At 48.3% G+C, this 19,390-nt stretch overlaps 1 protein-coding gene across 1 annotated transcript in view; it reads right to left on the reverse strand.

The window, feature by feature from the left end:
* Positions 1 to 3,913: 3,913 nt before the first annotated feature.
* BLK (BLK proto-oncogene, Src family tyrosine kinase) overlaps positions 3,914 to 19,390 on the reverse strand; it is a gene marked incomplete at both ends in the record, with an annotated part of 29,344 nt that continues 13,867 nt past the window's right edge. Inside the window, 10 exons of the mRNA XM_084284498.1 lie at positions 3,914 to 4,122; positions 4,369 to 4,500; positions 6,845 to 6,995; positions 9,844 to 9,920; positions 10,399 to 10,578; positions 11,453 to 11,605; positions 11,790 to 11,939; positions 16,688 to 16,791; positions 17,553 to 17,651; positions 18,510 to 18,603. Coding sequence (XP_084140624.1) covers positions 3,914 to 4,122; positions 4,369 to 4,500; positions 6,845 to 6,995; positions 9,844 to 9,920; positions 10,399 to 10,578; positions 11,453 to 11,605; positions 11,790 to 11,939; positions 16,688 to 16,791; positions 17,553 to 17,651; positions 18,510 to 18,603 — 1,349 coding nt within the window. The remainder of the gene's footprint in view (positions 4,123 to 4,368; positions 4,501 to 6,844; positions 6,996 to 9,843; positions 9,921 to 10,398; positions 10,579 to 11,452; positions 11,606 to 11,789; positions 11,940 to 16,687; positions 16,792 to 17,552; positions 17,652 to 18,509; positions 18,604 to 19,390) is intronic.

Raw genomic sequence — 19,390 nt, forward strand, 5'->3', positions numbered from 1 at the left:
CATGCAGAGCATTGGTGTAAGCCAGAGTCAGGCACTCTGGGGTTTAATGAAGCACAGGAAGAAAGCAGAGGGTAGAGAAACCTTCCTTGAGAACCACCAGGTCTTTGTTCCCAGGGAAGGGCCATGTGCTCCCTCATCTTCCTCCCATGCTTGTCCATCTCTGCTAACCTCCTTCTGCTGCTCTGATTTTAACCCAGCTTCCTAAAGACATCCAGGACAGATTGTAGCGTATGCCATGCTTTGTCTTATATCAGACACTAGAAAATCCACCTGGCTGTGGATGCCTGGGTTATGGGAAAAGCCTCATCTGGAGCTCGCAGCTCGTTAGGCACCCGAGAACCAACTTGATTTCCTCCTGCTGCTCCATGGCACTGCCCTCTCACTGCTTTTCCTTCACTCTCTCTTGCTCCCACCCCTCTCCTTCGGGCACCTGCTGATTTTTCCATGCCCGTCTCGCCCCTGGCCCCGGTTCCAAGTTTCCAGATGCACTTTCCACTTTGCTAACACCTCCCAGCACACAGCTGTCACCTGCAGAAGGTTTTACACTGTGGCCGGGAGAATATTTCCACATCTACAAGGTGAGAAATACCAGAAACCTCCCCTCCAGAGCCTCAAACCACTTGCAGACAGGGAATTAATGCAGATATACTCCACGTCAAGAGAAGACATTAGATTCATGGGTGGGTTTTCAGAAAGAGGATGGGGATGAAGTGATGGGAGCAGCTAATGGAGCTCTGGGTCTTTCTGTATGGGCATTGGAAAAACCACTCCTGGTTTTTGGAAAGACCAGTTGGCACCTTGGGAGTAATGAAAGGACTCTCTCTTGGTTGCCCGGCAAGATATATATCACTAAGTACCTCTTTTAATCCTTGTCTGGGCCATTCGGAGAGTTCATACTCTAAGGCTGGGATTACCTCTTATCTTGTAAAACACCTTGCAGAACCTGATGCCTGCACAAAATAAACAGCGTGCTCTGCTTGGGTAGCTTCATGGAGCACTTGTAAGCGAGCTGCCTGAGCAGTGGCAGACCACTGAAGGATCACAGTGTGATCCAGATCCCTTTTACCACCCTGCTCTGCTCGGTGACTGACCTGTGAGCCTCTGGCTGGGTGAAAGGGGCACCTCACGGAGCTGCCAGGTCGGTTTGGGGGTTAAGGGGGATCTGGCAGAGTTTTCTGAGGCCCTTGGAGATGTCCTGACCCCCTGCAATGTAGTCACCTCCTGGGCTGGAGGTTTCTCACTTGGGATTTTGACCAAGGTCCCTGATGTATGTGTCTGGGGCACAGCCTGGATGTGGGACCTCTCCTGCCCTGCTAAATGATCTCAGCAGAGGTGGATCCATGGGTCTTGTTCCTGTGGTTTTGTCCTGCACCCATGGGGCTCAGGGTCTCCTGCAGCCCCTGGAGAGATGTTGCTGCTCCGGATATTGGTGCAGCTTGAATTAAAGGCTAAGATGTCCATGACAGAGGAAGTGCAATCTCCTCTTTGTTATGTTCACCCTGAGCTTGGCCACGTGTTGTTATTGGCCATAAAAATACCCCATTCCTTTCTAAATTGAGCTACTATACTTGACTCCTTGGCCTTGGGTGATAATGAAACACACAAGTGCTTAGCAGACACCCTTCTGCTCTTCCTCCCTGTTTGCTCCAGCATGAATGATCCACAGTTTTTGGTTCAATAAAATATTTACAACCAAGGGGGCACGTGTGCTTCAGCTGTATTTATTTGCAGTGTGCCTTATCATTAATAGAAATCTCTCAGTCCAGCATTGAGTTCCTGGTAAATGCGAAAGGCCAAGCAGGAGCTCGAGCAGGTGGAAAGATCGTTCCTTCATCTCCTGTGAAATTATTGAGCAGATAACTAATGAATGCTTCTTGCTTCCATATAGTTATAGCGCCCATAGCTGGTGCTGTGGAAGCAGGAAACAAGCTGTTTCATCCCAAATTAGCGCTAGGATCTACTAGCACGCGGCTCAGGAGGTGCAGAAGCAGGGCCGTGGAGATGGAGGTGGTTGGATGGGGTTATATGATGAAGAGGTCTCTGTAAGTGTGTCTGGTCCCTGGCCACATTGCTGCTCTTCTGCTGGTCAATGCTGATTTATTCCTTGTGGCTCAAATAAATGCTCGGAAGGTATCCACATCCCCTTTGGATCTACCTCTAGATGAGGTTCTGTCATCTGCAAATAAAGCCCCTTTTAATTTATCACTGCAATTAAAGCCCCTTTTCCTTCCTGGGGATGCAGGGAATGACACCTCCAGCTTGTGCAAAGCAGCAGCGTGCAGATTTTGGTCTCCTGAGAATGCTCAGCCAGTCCCTGTGGGGTATTTCACCCAATGCTGGGTCTGCAAAGGAGGGATACAGGGCCTAAAGCCAGGCAAGGTGCTACTCACACCAACACAAGCATTATTATCCCATCAGGAAAGCCTGTCCAAGGGTGCTGGCACCACGACAGGGGATTTTGGCCCACTGCTGGCAAACGACAGGTGAATGAACTTGACCTGAATGTGCCTGTCAATGATTAAGTTGTCCCTACAAATTTGTTATGAACCTTTCTGTGCCTTTTACTTCCAAGACTCTTGCAGCAGCGGTGTGCACAGGTAACTCCATGACATGTGCTGACGAAGGTCAGGTATTTTCCCTGGCAGACTGGCGTCATCCTTGCTGTCACATTCTCCTGGCATCCTGCTGACATTATGCTAGGAACAGCTCCATCCCCAACACGACTCAAAATCTGGTTCACGCAGTAACCAGCAGAGTGAGCACCCCAGGGAGATGCTGCTCAGTGCCATGATCTGAAAGGAGCCCTCCCGGCTCCCAGCCTGGTGCTCGTTCCTGTGCTCCTTGTGCCCCTTTGCTGGGGGCTTTGTGTTTTTTTCCTTCACCCTTCAGTCCCACAACCCAGCAGAGCTGAGATCTCTTTTTGATTTAGGGTTTTATTTTATTTTTTATTTTATTTTATTTTATTTTATTTTATTTTATTTTATTTTATTTTATTTTATTTTATTTTATTTTATTTTATTTTATTTTATTTTTTTTATTATTTTATTTTAATTTTTTACTCCCACCCCCCTTCTGGGAGGCACCCAGATTTGCAGGGAAGCAGGGACATCTCGTGGCCACGCCATGAACACCTCCCCTTCCTCCGGGCTCTCGTCCTGCCCATGCTGGGGGTCGCAGGATTGCACCCTGGGGACCCCCCCTGCTGCCTGGGGACCCCCCCCTGCACCCCGGTACCACCCCAAAAAACCCCAAACAGCCCAAGGGAACCCCACAGCCTGTTCCTTGGGTTGGGAGGAGGCACGGGAGGTGGAGGAGCACCTTCTTCTCCTGACGCCCGAATAATGAAAAGGGAAAGGGTCGTATCCAGTTCTTTATTACGGATTTGGGGTTGGCACCACATGGAGGGGTTGCTCCAGAGCCTGGGGGCCTGGCGTGGCCCATGGAGGTGCAGAGAGGACACATCTCACCCCTGCCCGTGGCGTGAAGGGGGCTGTAGTAATGCCGGTGGTGGCATCAGCGTGGGGGGGACATTGTGCAGCCACCCCATACCCCATTCCCAGCTGTGTTCCCCTCTTTTTGGAGGCAGAGGAATGGCAGCTAGGGGGGCTGAGAGGCTTTTCTGCCCCCATGTGGGTCAGGAAGGAGGCAACAGAAGGTCACAGCAGAGTCCCTCGATGGGAGCAATCCTCCAAGGCCGAGGAGGAAGGAGCTGCACCAGCTCCTCTTCAGTCTCGGTGACAGCGACAGAGCTGGCAGCAGCCACCTCCCCTCACCTCCCTCCTCCTTCCCCATCTCCAAACGCATCGTGGCAGCACACGGGAGAAAGGGAAAGGCCTGACGAGAGCCACCGTGGGGCTGTGTGGGATGGTGGCTTCCCCCCAGCCCTGTCCCCAGGTGCTGGTGGGACCGTGGCCTACATCTGCGGCTCCGGCTCGTACTGCTTCTCCGTGGCCGTGTAAAAGTCCTCGAGGACCGACTGCAGGTACTCAAAGGTCGGGCGCTCCTCGGGCTTGTTTCGCCAGCACTTCAGGATGATGTTGTAGAGCTCGGCAGGACACATATCCGGGCAGGGCATGCGGTAGCCCCGCTCCAGGTTGCGAATCACCTCGGGGTTGGTCATCCCTAGAGGGGAATGCAATCCAGAAGGGGTTATTCAGCACCGTGGGGATGCAGGGGCAAGGGTAAACCACAATTCTGGGCACTATCCATGGTTGTATTCCCCCATCCATCCCTCTGAACCCTCCCCAACTCCCCTCTGTGGGTTTTGTTTTTTTTTGGGAATACCCCTCTACACGTCTCTGGGCATGAAGCATCACTAGATGCTATGAAGCTGCTGCATGCTCCTCCCTTACTCACAGCACACCGTACCTGGGTAAGGGATCCTGCCATAGGTTATGATTTCGGTCAGGAGGATCCCAAAAGACCACACGTCAGATTTGATGGTGAAAACTCCAAAGTTAATGGCCTCCGGTGCCGTCCATTTGATCGGGAACTTGGCCCCTGTCCGGAGGAAGAAAAAAGAAAATCAGGAGGTGCTCATGGGCATTAGCAAGTGACTCCCCCAAATTTGAAGCCATTGTTTGCACCAGGGAGATGTCATGGGACTTATTGAAGGTGCTATGGAGTTAAGGAGAAATGGCCAGAGGAAGGTCATTGCTGCCTGTCTCCTGCTTTCACTAAAAGGTCATTTTTTCAGGCACCACTTTGCCTCTCTCAGTTCTATTTTCTAGTGCCATCAGAGCTATTTCACTTCTAAAGACTTTTTGATACACGTGTGCTTATAAACATGTATAGGTACTGATACACAGAAACCAAGTATTGAAAAAAAATATATATTAGGTAGCTGCCAATATACATATTAAAAAAAATACAAAAAACCCCACCCTCTAGGTACACTATTGTGCTAACCTGCCGTGTGGAACCAGTGTGTTCCTGCAGCCCAAGGGATGTGCCTGTGCTACCTGAAGTCAGTGCTTACCACAGCATGATTAGAGGCCAATGACAGCGGGATATTTTTCTGTATTAAATTGCTCACTTCTAGGGGTCTATTTATAGCAAAAGTGCACAAATGATGCAGACATAGGCTCTCTGGTTTTCAAATCTGCGTATGTATTCTACAAACAGAAAACATCCTGTTTGGTTCTGTCCACCAAGACCTTTTTTCAGCAACTGCAGCCAGCAACGACCACACGATTGCAATTTCAGTTTTGCCGAGGCTAAATAAAAAAAAAACAAACCAAACCAACCTTGAGGCATAGGAACTGAACGTGTTAAATACTGCAGGGAAAAACACATTTTTATTTGTATATACCCTCGCAGGGCTGAAAGCCCAAAGGCAGTGTGTGAAATAAGTGCCTTTGTTCTCGCATGTCATACTTTTGACAAGCAGACTGATGAGTTTAGGAAATGCAATCTATTAAGTGAAAATTGTTCAAAGAAGATAGAGGGGCAGTTGTTATTCAAGATTAAAGCTAGCTGGAAAAATGCTGATAAGAATTGTTTTCCACTGGAAATGTAGGTCTTCTGAGTATGTTAACAGAATTATACTGATTTCACCAAAACTTCTGTTAAGGACAAAAACTCCTCTAAATAACTGCAACAATCTCAAAGTGTCCCTTCATGACATTTCACAAATTATGTTTGTGAGATGTTTCCATTTTGAAATAATTTTATATATTGAAATGGGCATAATTTGTATCATAAAGTATATTGAGAATAGCAAGTTGAATCAGAATTTTCCTATTGTAAAAGAAAAAAAAATATCTATTCAATTCTCTTTCCTCAAAATATGGTTCCATATGGGGCACCTTAGTTTCATCCCAATTCTGGAAGAAGGTGGGTTTCCAGAATTTCATTTTTTTCTGGTAAGTGCCACGCCAGATTTAATTGTTTGGTTTTCACCATTTCTTCTATTTCCATCGTGCTCTGTAGGGCCCCTTTACAATCTGAATGGCATTCTGTCATCATTGACCTTGAAGTACGGGAAAAAAAGCCAGAGCCAGAGGAATTTGACTTAACCCTGCTGCCAGAAGGCTGTAGACAGATTTCTGCACCAATCAAACCAGTTGCCACCTCTCATGGCCACGCTCTCCTGTCCACTGCCAGCTCAGACATCCAGCAGCCCCAGCAAGGGGTTTGGCTTTGCAGGTGGAGCCATAAGGACATTTCATGTTAGTACAGGGAATATTGGGTTTGTCTGTTTGTTTTAGATGTTTTGGGTGTGCTGTTCCCTCGGGAAACACCTCCCAGGCTTCAAACCCCATCCCACACTTTGTAAGCTGTCATTGTTATTCAAGAGATGTGATCTGCTTTGGGCTCTGCTTGCCTGGGACGTCTGGAAATTTCCCCGAGGTCCAGATACATGGCTCCAGCTCCCCTCTGTGGTCCCGCGTGTGCAGTGACTGAATTACACTGCTATTTCCTTCCCTTCGGGCTGACTCACTGTTAACATGTAGGTACAGGCAGTGTTTCACTACTGGAGGTCAACATTTCTCTAGGAACACAACCTGAGATTCAGCAGGACTGCCCCAAACAGTGCCAAAAGACGTTTTTTCTTTTTTTTTTAATCCCTTTTCCCTCTGCAAACTTCACTTGCTGTTTAATGTCCCCAAGTGCTGCTGCCTCTTGTGGGAGCCCATTTTTGGCTCTCGTGCTTGCTCTGCCTGCTTCCTGGGTGCTGACAGCAGCAGAAAGGGGGCTCTGGTCTCACGCCAGTGACGGCAGTGCCCTGTGCCTGGTCCCAGCTCAGCCCTCAGGTGCCCCATGTTTTGGCAGATCTGCATGGCAGGAGGGCTGGAGATAAGGGAAATGTGTTCGGTGAGGCAATGCTGGGAACGCCACTCACCTTCTTGTGCCAAATATTCGTCCTCGATGATCCTGGCCAGGCCAAAATCAGCAATTTTGCAGCAGAGCGTCTCCGAGACAAGGATGTTGGCGGCTCTCAGGTCACGGTGGATGGAATTCATTCGCTCGATGTAAGCCATCCCCTCTGCCACCTAGGAGAGGAGGAAAGAGCCCGTCTTCATCAGCACCTTCCCATGACATCTTAGCCTGGCTGCATCTCAGCCCCATTTATAAACACACAGCAAATTTGTAGGGTTGTCCACATGCCTCCATGTGCACGGACCTCCATCCATGGATGGACGGATGGACAGACAGATCAATAAACAAGTAGATAAAGAAGTCGACAGACCCATCCATCCATAAATAGATATCGCCCCTGCACATGTGTTTATATGCAGCTCTACCAGCACGCGGCTAGCGTCCCAAAGCTTGAAGCAGCCAAGTCGAGCCGAGCAGAAGCGTCACTCTCTGTTTTGCTCAGAGGCTGTGGCTTTGAGCTGTGTCTGCAGCTAGGTGTGGAAAGTTGAAGCAAACCTGAAGCCACATCACTGGATTCCCAGTTTCTGCCACAAGACTCTCCCCACTTGTTATTCATAAATACTACATATTAAAGAAGTGAATTAAAAAACAAACAAAGAAACAAAGAAACAACAAAAAAAAAACAACCAACAACTCAAAGAGCTTGCCTCTCCCTCTGTCACAGTACCAAAGTCCAGATAAGGGACAACCAGATAATCTTCAGTAACCTCTCTTTTCCCTAGCTGGTCTGCTTTAGTGTGGGGAAGAGACCCCTGGAGGTCCTTCCACAACACAAATGAGACTGATGTTTGCTTTCCCTGGGCTGGATCCAGACTAGGAGCCAGGGACACCATATAGTATCCCTCTGATACCTACAGGATGCAGTAGAGCAGAAGACCCGTATATATATATAGGAATATGAGTGAGATAAAGGGTAAGCCCCTGGGAAAATCCCTTGTCCTAGGAAAATCCTGTGTCCTGGGCACATGCTGCCTTCTTCAAGCACCTCCAAAATTTACTTTGGGAGGTTCCTGCTCCTGAGATCCTGAGCAGGGAGCACCTAGGGGAGGTGATGAGTACCTATAAGTGCTGGCAGCAATCTTTTATTGCTGGGTGATGTAGCACAGGGGGATTGCAAAACTGCAGAGCTGTTCTATTGGCCAGGTCCAGATTTGGGCGAGGTGTTTATCAGGAGGGTGAGTGGATGCACGCAACCCCTTCTAATAATGGTTAGCATCTATTTAAACCTCTAAACGCCTGTGGGTGAAGGCAGAGCGATTTTCCACTCCATACAGATTCACATCAGCATCTCTGCTTACATGTGGTTTCAAACAGGATACTAACACATACTTTCCAGTGCTGCATTTCTAACCTGTGTCAACACCCCTTCAGTGCAAGTGCTGTTTGCTGCAGTGGAAAATGGAAGAATTGATGTAATTTCCTGTCCTGATGTTAATGAGATAGCACCCGGCGATGGGCTGGTTCCAGCCCAGAGAGCTTTCGAGCTTTCACCCCTGAGACTGACCACAGGATCGAGTGCATCAGCCCAGAGCTTTCTAATTTTAGTTCCAACAGATGCAATTGGATCCAAAATCGCTCTTAGAAGGGCTGGGCGCCTGTTGGGTCATGATGTCACCCCGACACTGCAGATGAACAGAGATTGCAAAATATCTCTGCCTCCTCCTCTTCCTCCCAGGGCTGCCGAGTGCGTGTCCGAATCCTGCTGGGATCCTCCTGCAGCCACCGTGTTGTCAGACCTACACAACCCTGGTGCTTGGGATAAAACGAGGCCATTGCCCCAGCCCCAGATGCTGCCACCCTCCTGCCTGGAAACGCTTTGCTGTTCCATGTGCTAAATATTGCAAGTTATAAATGTTGTGTTAAAGAGCTGCATAAAGACTTGTAGCTTCTGCTGTTGGTGTCTCACACCAGCATATGGTGCTGGCTGGCAGCTTTGCTGTGGAGCTGTTTGGGTCATGTCTGCGAGAGCAGATTGCTCAGGTTGTGGTGCTTTCCTCTTCCATAGAAATGCATCAAGCCACGTTCTGTGGTGTAAATCTCCCATCAACCTAAGGGCTGTGTAGTACCAAGGCGTTTGGACCGTTCTCTTTATCAGCAGGTATTTAAAATAAATCACTGGATGTATTTTTTAAGAGAAGGGACGAAAGAATGAAAAATTGAGGGAGGGAGGGAGGGAGGGTGGGCAAGACAGAAGGAAAGGAAAGGAAAGGAAAGGAAAGGAAAGGAAAGGAAAGGAAAGGAAAGGAAAGGAAAGGAAAGGAAAGGAAAGGAAAGGAAAGGAAAGGAAAGGAAAGGAAAGGAAAGGAAAGGAAAGGAAAGGAAAGGAAAGGAAAGGAAAGGAAAGGAAAGGAAAGGAAAGGAAAGGAAAGGAAAGGAAAGGAAAGGAAAGGAAAGGAAAGGAAAGGAAAGGTACTAAATAAAAATGCTGCAGTTGGTTCTATAACTAACTATTAACATTTACAGCCTGGAGATGCTTAGAAGGGCACAACCCTATAAAGGCAAAGGTTTCTTCTTATAAATAACATTATTTCCTGATTTGAGGGACACAATATTTTTATGCCTAATTGTCAAGAGGAAAGAACTGTTGAAAGCCAGTGTGTCATCTATATAGAAAGTCTCTTTGTTGAGCTTTCTCATCCTTTTGGTAAAAAGAGAAACAGACTTTTTCCTTCTCAGTAAGCCAGAAAAACAAAACGAAACAAAACAAAACAAAACAAAACAAAATAACCCTCCAACACTGTGCTAAGTTCCCCAGAGGCTGCCCTAAGGAGAGCAGAGCATTGCAGAGCTGACTTGGACATGAACCCAAGTGCTGAGAGAGAAACTCTCAGACAGCACACCAGGAGGTGCTGTTTTTCTCCGTGACACTCGACGCTGACACAGACTTCAAACTTGCAAGAATTTCACCGAGACAACAACAAATCGTGGCCTCGAGTCCGTTTTCAGAGGCTGTTCACTAACCTGAGCAGACATATCAATGAGTTTTGGGAGATTCAGTTGGCTTCCTTCCTCTGTCTTCAAGTAATCCAGCAAACACCCTGCAGAAAATGAGAGACTGCTGTGAAGCTTCCAAATAAGCCTATGCAGTTGTTCTTCTGCAACAAATCTGCCTGCATCTTAAAGAAAATATGAGGGATGACAATGGGTGTCCCCTGGAGCACTTTCTATTAGGAAAGTTCCCCAAAGCAGCCCAATTCCCCCCTCTATTAACGCACACACCCTTTTGCAAAGTGCTGGATATTCTTCACCCCAAGCCTCATGGATAGAGGGGCAAAAGAAAGGAGAATTTCACCATGAAGAGAATAAAAATTTGGTATGGTCAAGATCAGAACTTTAAATGCTCTTCAAATGGAGCATCACCTTCTTGTGAAGTGGCTTATGAAATTTGTGAGCACATATTTAATTACCCTGAAAGTCCCTTCTAGTCCTAGAAAAGGATTCTGCATGGGAGTCCCACCCAGCTTATTGACCTGATTTTGCAGAAACCCAACAAAAATGTTACATGAGGCTCCTTACCATTGGCCATGTACTCTGTCACGATGTAGATTGGCTGCTTTGTGACTACCGCATATAGCCGGACCAGCTTGTTATGCTGGAGCCTCTTCATCAGGTTTGCCTCTGCCAAGAAGGCGTCAGGATCCATGCTGCCCTCCTTCATGGTCTTCACAGCCACCTTGATGTTGTTCTTGTAGTAGCCTGCAGGGAGATAATGATGCACTGAGGAATTTTGACAGCTCTACGGGCTCTGTCAGGCCATGAAATAAGAAGCAGAAGAACTGGTGGATTCGGGAACAGAAAAGTGAGTGAGTTGTAAACCTCAGCACAGTGAGATCTGAGCACCCAGAAAGCATAAGAGGGGAAAGGAGAGGCATACATGTTCGTAAATCGATGTGGTTTTGTCAAGGGTCATTCCTGCTCTAGGTGAAGGAGGCTCATGAGTTGACCCCATCCTCTCACAGCACTCCCAGGGCCCTTCCTGGGTGAAATCCCCAGGGCCATCAACTGGTTAGGTTTTCAAATAATCCAAATACTCCAGAAAACCAGGACTCTGCAGCCAGGAGGTCAGCTCAGCCTGGTGCTGGCCACAATCTCAAGCACCAAGGCAAAAGGCAACCCCAAAAGGGACAGCAGAGGAAGCTGAGCTCGCCCCACTTCCTCTCCCACTGGTTAGAAATGGGCAGGGACATGTGAGGGATTTGGGTCTGGGTTAGAAAGTAGAAGAGAGAAGCAGAGAAAGTAGGGCAGCATCACCCGGGTAAATTATGATCCCAGACTGCTGTCTGGGGTTTCCAGAGAGAATGAGAGCATGTCCTGGGAAGTGAGTACAGAGTTAGCTGGAGACTCCTCGCACACATCTAGCCCATAAAACCCATGCTGGACCACAGAACCATGCAAAAAAACTGTCTGGTGCTTCCAGGAGTACAGAACCTACTGCTACAGGTGTACCCATAAAGCATATGTTCATGCTTTAGGATCCCCATGCCCAAACCAGTGCTGTCTTATGGAATGAGGGTTTTCTGTCTCCTCTGTTTATGTATTTCCTTCCTGGAACAGGGGGCATTGTACTTACCCATCCACACTTCCCCAAACTGCCCGCTGCCGAGCTTCTTCACAAGTTTCAGAGACTCCCGCGGGATCTCCCACTCATCCTGTGCCCAGGGCCTCTGGGGAACCAGGGATATGCAGGGAACTGTGAGCCTCTGGCACAGGCCGTCTACCTTCTCTGTGGGAGGAGAAACCACAGGAGAGGTCAATAGGCAGTTTGACACAAAACTTTCAGCCCCAAATTAACTTGTTTTGCTGCAACAGGAAGAAGTCAGCTCATGGGACACCTCCACAACCACACCATGCTTCAGCCACGGGGGTTGAGACAGACCCCGGGCCCATTAGGGAAGGAAAAAACTCACGGCTGTAATGATGGATTAGCTCTGGCAGGCTGGCGAACGTCGTCCTGGGGGAGATATAATAACCCCCGCCATCCAAGGAGCGGATCCTGTAGTGTTTGATGATGTCCCCGTGGGCAGAGTCGCTGTCTCTCACAGACAAGGAATAGGCACCTGGAGAGAGAGAAGAAGAGGGAACTATGAAGCCAAGCAGCACCTGACTCCACGACCAGCTACCTCCTCTTTTCTGAGCTCTAGACACTTCTCCCAGCCCTTGCTGGTGCCTCCTCAAGGCAGCTCTCATCAGGCTCTCGCCAAGGCAAGTGGAGAGGACAAAGGTTCACCAGAGCTTTACTGGGCTTGTTGAGGCTTGGTTGAGTAAGACCTGTACATGCAGTGGCCGACAGCCCCAAGGAAACCACTTCTAATCAAAAAAACATCTCCAGCCAGAGCAATCAGAGTCTCCTTAGGTCATTGTGGTCTTGCCACAGCTCCACATCTCCCATCTGAGCTTTTCTCACCTGGACAAACACGGGATTGCAGACCCACCGGTCTGTAGCACATCCAGAATTTCAGTTCATGGGAGACAGAAGGCCAAGACTGACAAGAAGGTCCCTTCTCAGTGTTACCCAAGATCCCTGTGTCCCTATTTTCTCCTACAGCCCCCATGCCAAAGGGTTCAGCTGGTAGGCACATCAGCATCGTGTGGTTCAGCCGAATTGTTCGGCCATAAGCTTGTGTCTGTGGCTAACCCACAGCTAGATTCATATCTTGTTGCAGGTGCTTTTTGACCTCTGGGGAGCTGCTCAGCCATCTCCCACTCTGATCTGCTATTTTTTCCTTATAATGGGTTTATAATCCAAACCATGGGTTTTTTATTATTTTCTATTTTTGTTGGTGCCAAAAAGAAAAGCACAGTATGTTGCTACAGTGCAGGAACTTCAAGCCTCTGTCAGGGTAAATTTCAGTAGATGTAAGTAATGTTGTTTTATTATTTTTTTTTGCCTTTGTCTGGATCATATTCCCGGAGTAAGTTGTTATAAGCCTGCTGGGCTGTTAAAAGTCCAATACGTCACCCGGGTTGATAGGCTGCCTTTTTTAATGCTTGAAAAGGCAAAGCTATATATGTTAAAAAGTACATATCTGTCATGCAGGATCATAAGCAGAAGTGGGGCATTCCACAGCGACTCCGAAACCCTAATCCTCCGTGCGAGGGGAAAGTTTACTAACACGTAATGCTCGCTGACTGGTGTTTCTCCATTACCAGGCCAGTTCTCACTGCAGTTTCCTGCAGTGTGTCTGGAAAACATTCCTTGTACTGATAATTTGAAAAAAAAAAAAAAAAGTAACAATAGAAAATCATCTCTGTGGACGTTTGGTGTATTGCAGTTGATTATGGATCTTGGCAAGCAGGATTTGGGACAGGCTAAAAGTTTTCCAAGTGCAAGCAGTTGTTTTGGGGTGAATTCTTTTCTGCAGAGACCAAACCATGAAATATGGTCGCACGATCTTCATGGAGGACCTGCTGGTTTAAATGCAGAGCAAGGGAACCCCGAGTCTGGAAGCACACAGCGTTGGCATGATGGGGTCCTGCAGTGTCCTCAATGAGGTGACAAAAAAAGTCCAGGGAAGGGCAAAATGGCTCATTTTTACAGTCTGTGCCTCATTGACCAAAGGTTACAATGACATAGCTAAGGGAGAGATCTTTGGATCCTGTTGGGTGCAGAGAAATGTCCACACTTCTGCAGGGCTTGTGTCCACAATGCTCAACACAAGTCCTGCTAGAGTGGATTAACTACATGTGTTATTATTATTACTATTTTTCATATTTCTATTATTATTTCTATTATTATTGTTGGTGATGATGAAGTTCTTTTAATTTCAAAGTGACTGAAGTAATATACAAGCTCTAGCTCCTCAAAGTGGTGCTTGCAGGGCATGAATCCAGATGAGCACATTGCAGAACCCAAATGAGCACATTGCACGCACCGACGTGGCTCGGGGTGCCTGTGGGTTTTTGGCAAGGGAAGGGCTGCTGGAGGACGGAGCCAGGCGTGGTGTGAACCCAGCTGCACTGCTGACAGAGCGCTGCAGAAGGCAGCTCAGGATTTAATGACAAACACATGTGCAGATAGGTGCCCTGGGGGCTGACAGTCAGCAGAGGAGACCCAGTCTGTTTGGTGCTGAGATTGCACCCAAAATGTTCTGCTCTACTGCAGGACCTGCTCCCCAGACCCCACTGACCCTTTAAACCCTCCTGCATCTTTCAGAGCAGCGATGTGCAGCATGCAGAAGTGACAGGGGCTCCAGGCATCCTCCAGGCCAATCCATCAGCTGCCTGCTACCAGCGTTAATCCTTATCCTGCCATTAAAGCTAATGACTGCATTTCACCCCAAGCCAGAGTTCGCTTTGCTGGAACGGGTGCCGTGGAGCTTTCCCTGTCATTCACCCTGGTCGGTTACTGTTCTCCTGGGAGCAGCAGTGTAAAAGCACAGCACAAGGGCTGAAAAGCATCATTTCTCTCTTCTCTCAATGACAGCAGCAAATTTTAAGAGTTAAATGGAGCCGGGTGGATGGCAGGATCCTAATCTCCACTGGTGGCAATGAGGATGGCCAAAAGGAGTTCTTGCTGCTTTAGCCACAAGGATATTCTTTGTCCTACAGTCCTGCATCACCTCCCAGGCCAAACCTGGGGTGGCACACAGATCAGTGTTCTGGTGTCTGCGTCCCACTTCCACATGCCGTGTGTGACATCTCCAGTTCCTACAGGTCTCCTAGGGCTCTGAGCCCTTCCCTGGGGAAGCCCAGGAGATCAGCTGGGTGCCACAGATGAATTCATCGAGGCCCCTCCAGCCGGGAGCAGATGCAGCAGCCTTGCTGCGAGCCTCGGCACAGCTGTGTGCCTGCCTTCCCACGGCTCTCAGAGCGATCACGATCCCCTTCAGGGGAAGTTTTGTTTATTTCCAGCAGCTTCAGCAAGGCTAACTATCCACTGAAGATTTCACCGCTGATCTGCTTCCCACACTTGACAAGGAGCTGTCATCCTGGGATGCAAAATGTTGACTGAAAGAGAAGCCCCTGGGCTTGCAGAATTTCTGTATGTTTATCCATAAGCAAAATGAGCCAGCGGCACTGTGAGGATGGGATGTGGATAGGTACTGCTCTAAGGCAGGGTGCAGGATGCATCCCTCTGAGGCTGAGTCCATAATGTGTATTATTATCCTTAGCTCAAGCCAGTGCTCAGCTCTGGAGGTCAAATGTTGCTCACGTTGTGTAAAGGGAATGAAAATGATTGAGGAAAATAAGGGAGAACCTGCGGGGTTTGAAAGGCTGGGTTCATTCCACATCATTGCTCTGGACATTTCGTGGTGGGTCACGGGGAGCTTTACTTCAGTGAACTGAGCATCAGAGCACATTTGGAGATGTGGGGCTTCTTCTTTTTCCCTTCTCCTCACAGAGGAGGAAACTGTGGTTGAGACTGATCAAGTGGTGTCACCGTGGCCTTTCAAGCAGCCTAAGGCATGGCAGGATTTTGTTAGAAGCTGGATGCATAGGGTGATTCAGAGAAGGACGGGGTGTTTGAAGGAATAACAGACATATTTTGAGACAGAACATCGAAAAAAGGCACATGTGAAACATTTCAGAGCAGAAGCTGACCTCTTGCGATTTGGGATCAAGAGGGGATTTCACGGGGCTGAAATACACTACATCTGCTAACGCAGATATCACACACCTCCAGCCAAGTTTGCTTCTTGCCAGCAGAAATGGGATGTTAAAGACCAGTCTAGCCTGGTTATTTCTCCTTGAGCCTCAGGACTCCACCAGCACTGTCCAAGCTCCATGCAGCCTGGACCCACTCACACCCCAGAGAGTTTTCGGGGCAGGATTTCATCCTGCGTTTGCAGATCATGGCAAGCAGAAACACCAAACAATTGTCCTGAGAAAATGCAGGGGAAAGTCCGATTCCAGCCACGTGTAACATTTCACAGGGCAGAAACCAAAGCACAGCGAGACTAAAGAGCGACCCTGAACTCCAAAAGGAGCCTTTTCAGAGCACAACCACGGGACCATCACGAGCATCATTTCCTCCATGCTCAAAGCACGCCTGCTGGCCCAGAGGATGCAAGGAGAGCAAAGAAGGGAAGAATCAATGTGAAATCCCCACAGCAGCACCTAAACCAGCTTCCAGTGTCTACAAATTTACAGCGCAGAATGAAGTTGCAATTACACGGTTAAGCATTAGTTAATAACTATATCCACTGCCTAAGAGAGGTTGCCACAGTGCTCTGCCTTTTCCATCCTCATTGGGTCACGTCCTCAAAAGCCAGCCATGTCCACAGGGAAGGAAAGTGGATGATGTCCACCTCTCCTGCTCCAGCCAGTCTCCCTCCAAACAATTAGCCGTGGTGTGCATTGATTCCCTGTGCTTCAGGCTATCAGGGAAAAAAAAATAAGTCTTTCTTCTGGAAAATGGTTCTCTCAAAAACCTCTCCAAAATTCCACTTTCTGCTGCAAATAGCAGAAATGCTTCCCCAAGGGTGTGCAGAAGAATCACTATTTACCAAAAAAAGCAACATTTCCTCGGGGAAAAAGGGAAAAGAAACCCCCTACACATTGTTTTGGAAATTATTTGCTGCTCATCTGTGTTCCTGTATCTCTGCCACGAGCTGCGGTGACAGGAGCCACCCTCACCACAGCCTGAACTACATGTACAGGCGGCATCATGAGAAAATCTTTGCTGTCAGAGTTCCCACCTCACTTCTACAGCCCTGCTGAGCCTGGCAAACATGATTTTGCCCAGCTGGGTCCAGGAAGCTGCACGCAAACACTGGCACAGCTGAACCCTGCAGCTCAGGTCTGAAAAGTTCTCCCAGCCATGGCAACGCCCAGGAGCTCCACTTGCTCTGCAGATCTCACTCACCTTTGCTGGTCTCACTCTCTCTGACAAGGAACGAGCCAACTTTGTTACCAGAAGACAACAGCAGCCGTTCAGCATCTTTTCTGCTCAGAGTTTTAAAATACCACCTGGGAGACAGAGGAGGGAAAATTATGGTTGAACAGGAAAAGCTCTAGAAAAAAAAATCTTTCCAGTTCTTTTTTTTTTCGTTTTTTCTTTTTACCATCACACTCTGAAACTGAGGGTTATTTTTATCAGAAAACAGCTTTTTATCTGCTGGAAAGTGGTAGTAACAAGCTGTTTTTGATAGATTAACACCAGATTTCTATCACTTTGGGCTTATCAATTCAGGCAGAGAAGAGAGCAGAGTTTGCTCAGTTCCCCTATGAGTGATGCAAGCCCAGCCAGAGCATGGTCCCTGAGGCACTCTTGGACCCACAGCTTACCTGGTAAATGAGGAAGCCCAAGAAAATTATATTTGGAGCAGACACATGGGCTGGAGTCTGAGCATTGTGTGCCCATAGCCACTAAAAAAAAAAAACTTTGGATACAAAGAACATTTATGTCTTGACCAAGTTCCTGCTTGCTGTGAAATACTTGCAGTGATGGTTGGGTTCCTCCAAAAGGAGATTGGAAAGAGGGATCCCAAGAGAAGTCAGCAGGTCTGCTCCTTTATAACTGAATGCCATCAAGGAGGATAAATCATGGGATAAAATCCTTCTTCTGCTTGTATAATAAGCATAAAAAACCCTTGGGACTCAAATCTTTCTTTGCAGGGTGCCAGATACGAGGCCTGCACCTCGGTTAACGCAACAACCAGTGACAGGATGGTGTTTCAGAAAGGAAAGCTCTGCATCAGTGTTCACCCCTCATAAGCTTAGGCACTTACTTTTCTTCTTCCAAGCTGTCCACTTGTGCGACAAAGTTGCTGGGGATGTAGCCTTTCTTCCCGGTGCTGAGGGATTTTGCCAGCCACCACTCCCCCTCGCTAAAAAAAAATAAAATATGAGTGTCCAGAGGAGGTTTCTCAACAAGCTAAGGGTGCAAGGTCAACATAGTTTCTGGGGTTTCATGCATTGCTAGGAGGACAGTGCTAATTAGGTAAAATGTTAATTTTATTCTACAGGTCCCTCTCAATCTCCTAGGACCACCGCTCGGCTGAAGGTTGGTGAGAAAGACAACATTTGGTCTTTCGGGGATTTATGGAGGTGACAGCCTCTTTGTATTGATGCAGAAGAAGCACAGCCCCAAACCTCTGCTGAGCACCCTATGAGAGGAGGGAAATCTGTGTCTTTGTGGGTTTATTTTGCCTCTTGTTTCAGGGTATGGAGGCTCCACCATTCTGCTCCTTCCATTATCTGCCAGACACCGTGTCACCCGTGGAGGCCACCTCACAGGGCAGCCAAGGATGGAGCAGCCCTCCAAGGCCAAGTGGGACCAAAGCTCACCCCTGCCCAGTTCTGGACTGGGCAGGTGGACCGTCAGCCTCTTTTCTCGTGAGTTTTACAAGATGAAATGAAACCATTCACCTCTCTGGCTCGATTCTGTCCTTTCCCCAGAATACGCCCAACCCACATCCTTTGCAAAAGCACGATCAGCACAAAATATGAAACGGGCTAAGCTAAGCTGCTGCTTATGCTACTTCTGAGCCCATGCACACTGGCAATGAGGAAGGTCCCAGTAGCAGCCAGGTGTGGACACTACCTGACCCCAAATTATCTGTGACCCAAGGGAAGTGGGAAGTGTCACCTTCCCCGTCCCTAAATTTGTGTCTGACCCCAAGTTTCCCCCTCTTTCCCAGCCTGATCATGCTCCTTGAACCCCTTTCTTCTAGCAGCTCCCTTACTTGGAGAGGACTTGGAGTTTCTCCCCCTTGACCAGCTCCAGGTCCCGGTCACTTGAGGCAGCAAAGTCGTACAGCGCAATCACAATGACGTTTTCTAAAGAGAAAAAAAAAGAAGCAGCACATTGAATCCAGCTTGTTTCTGGGGGATAATGCACACTCAGGTGTATCGTGGGGCATTTCACCCCCCCGGGTCTCCCAAAAGCCAAGCTTTCTGCCAACCCAGCTTTCCTGCCAACCACAGCTCCTGCTCAGGGACTAGCACTGATTCACCGAAGTGTTTCCTGTGTGTGTATTTTTAAAGCACTCCAGATCCCCATATCCACAAAACCCCGAGCGTCAACAATGAGAAAATGTTTGTGTGGAATAAGAAGGGTCATAAATCATCCATCGGTGTTTGGCCTCGGTTTTACAGGACGGGAAATGAAAACTGCTGTGGCAACGCTTCCCAGGGTGGCTCTGGGAGTTGGCTCAACAAGAGGAGGTTTTCTTGACTGAAGGAGGTACGGAGACATCTCAGTTCCTGTTAGAGGAGCCCACTGCTAGGGCCTAGCTCAGCCTCCAGATGCTCTGGGCTCAGCCTTTATCTTGCCATCCCTTTCACGTGCTGTTCCCTGCAGATGTGACACCACATGGAAGCTGTGCTGCTGTTTTCGACTTCAGCGCTCAGCTGCTTTTTGGCTCAGCTGTGATTCCCAGGGGAGCAGGATGCAGGATCTCCTTCCCCGACACAAATGCATTTTTGATTTCCTCTCTCCAGGCCTCAGACCTGATGCTCTGTGTCTCCCATTTCTCCTGCAACCCAGCTGGACCGAGGCTGTGAGCAGATTTAAGTCCCCATCCCCTACCCTAACACCTTACTTTGACTCCATCCATGTCTGCCC

This window comes from Netta rufina, assembly GCF_964035555.1.
Source record: "Netta rufina genome assembly, chromosome: 3".
Taxonomy (NCBI): Eukaryota; Metazoa; Chordata; class Aves; order Anseriformes; family Anatidae; genus Netta; species Netta rufina.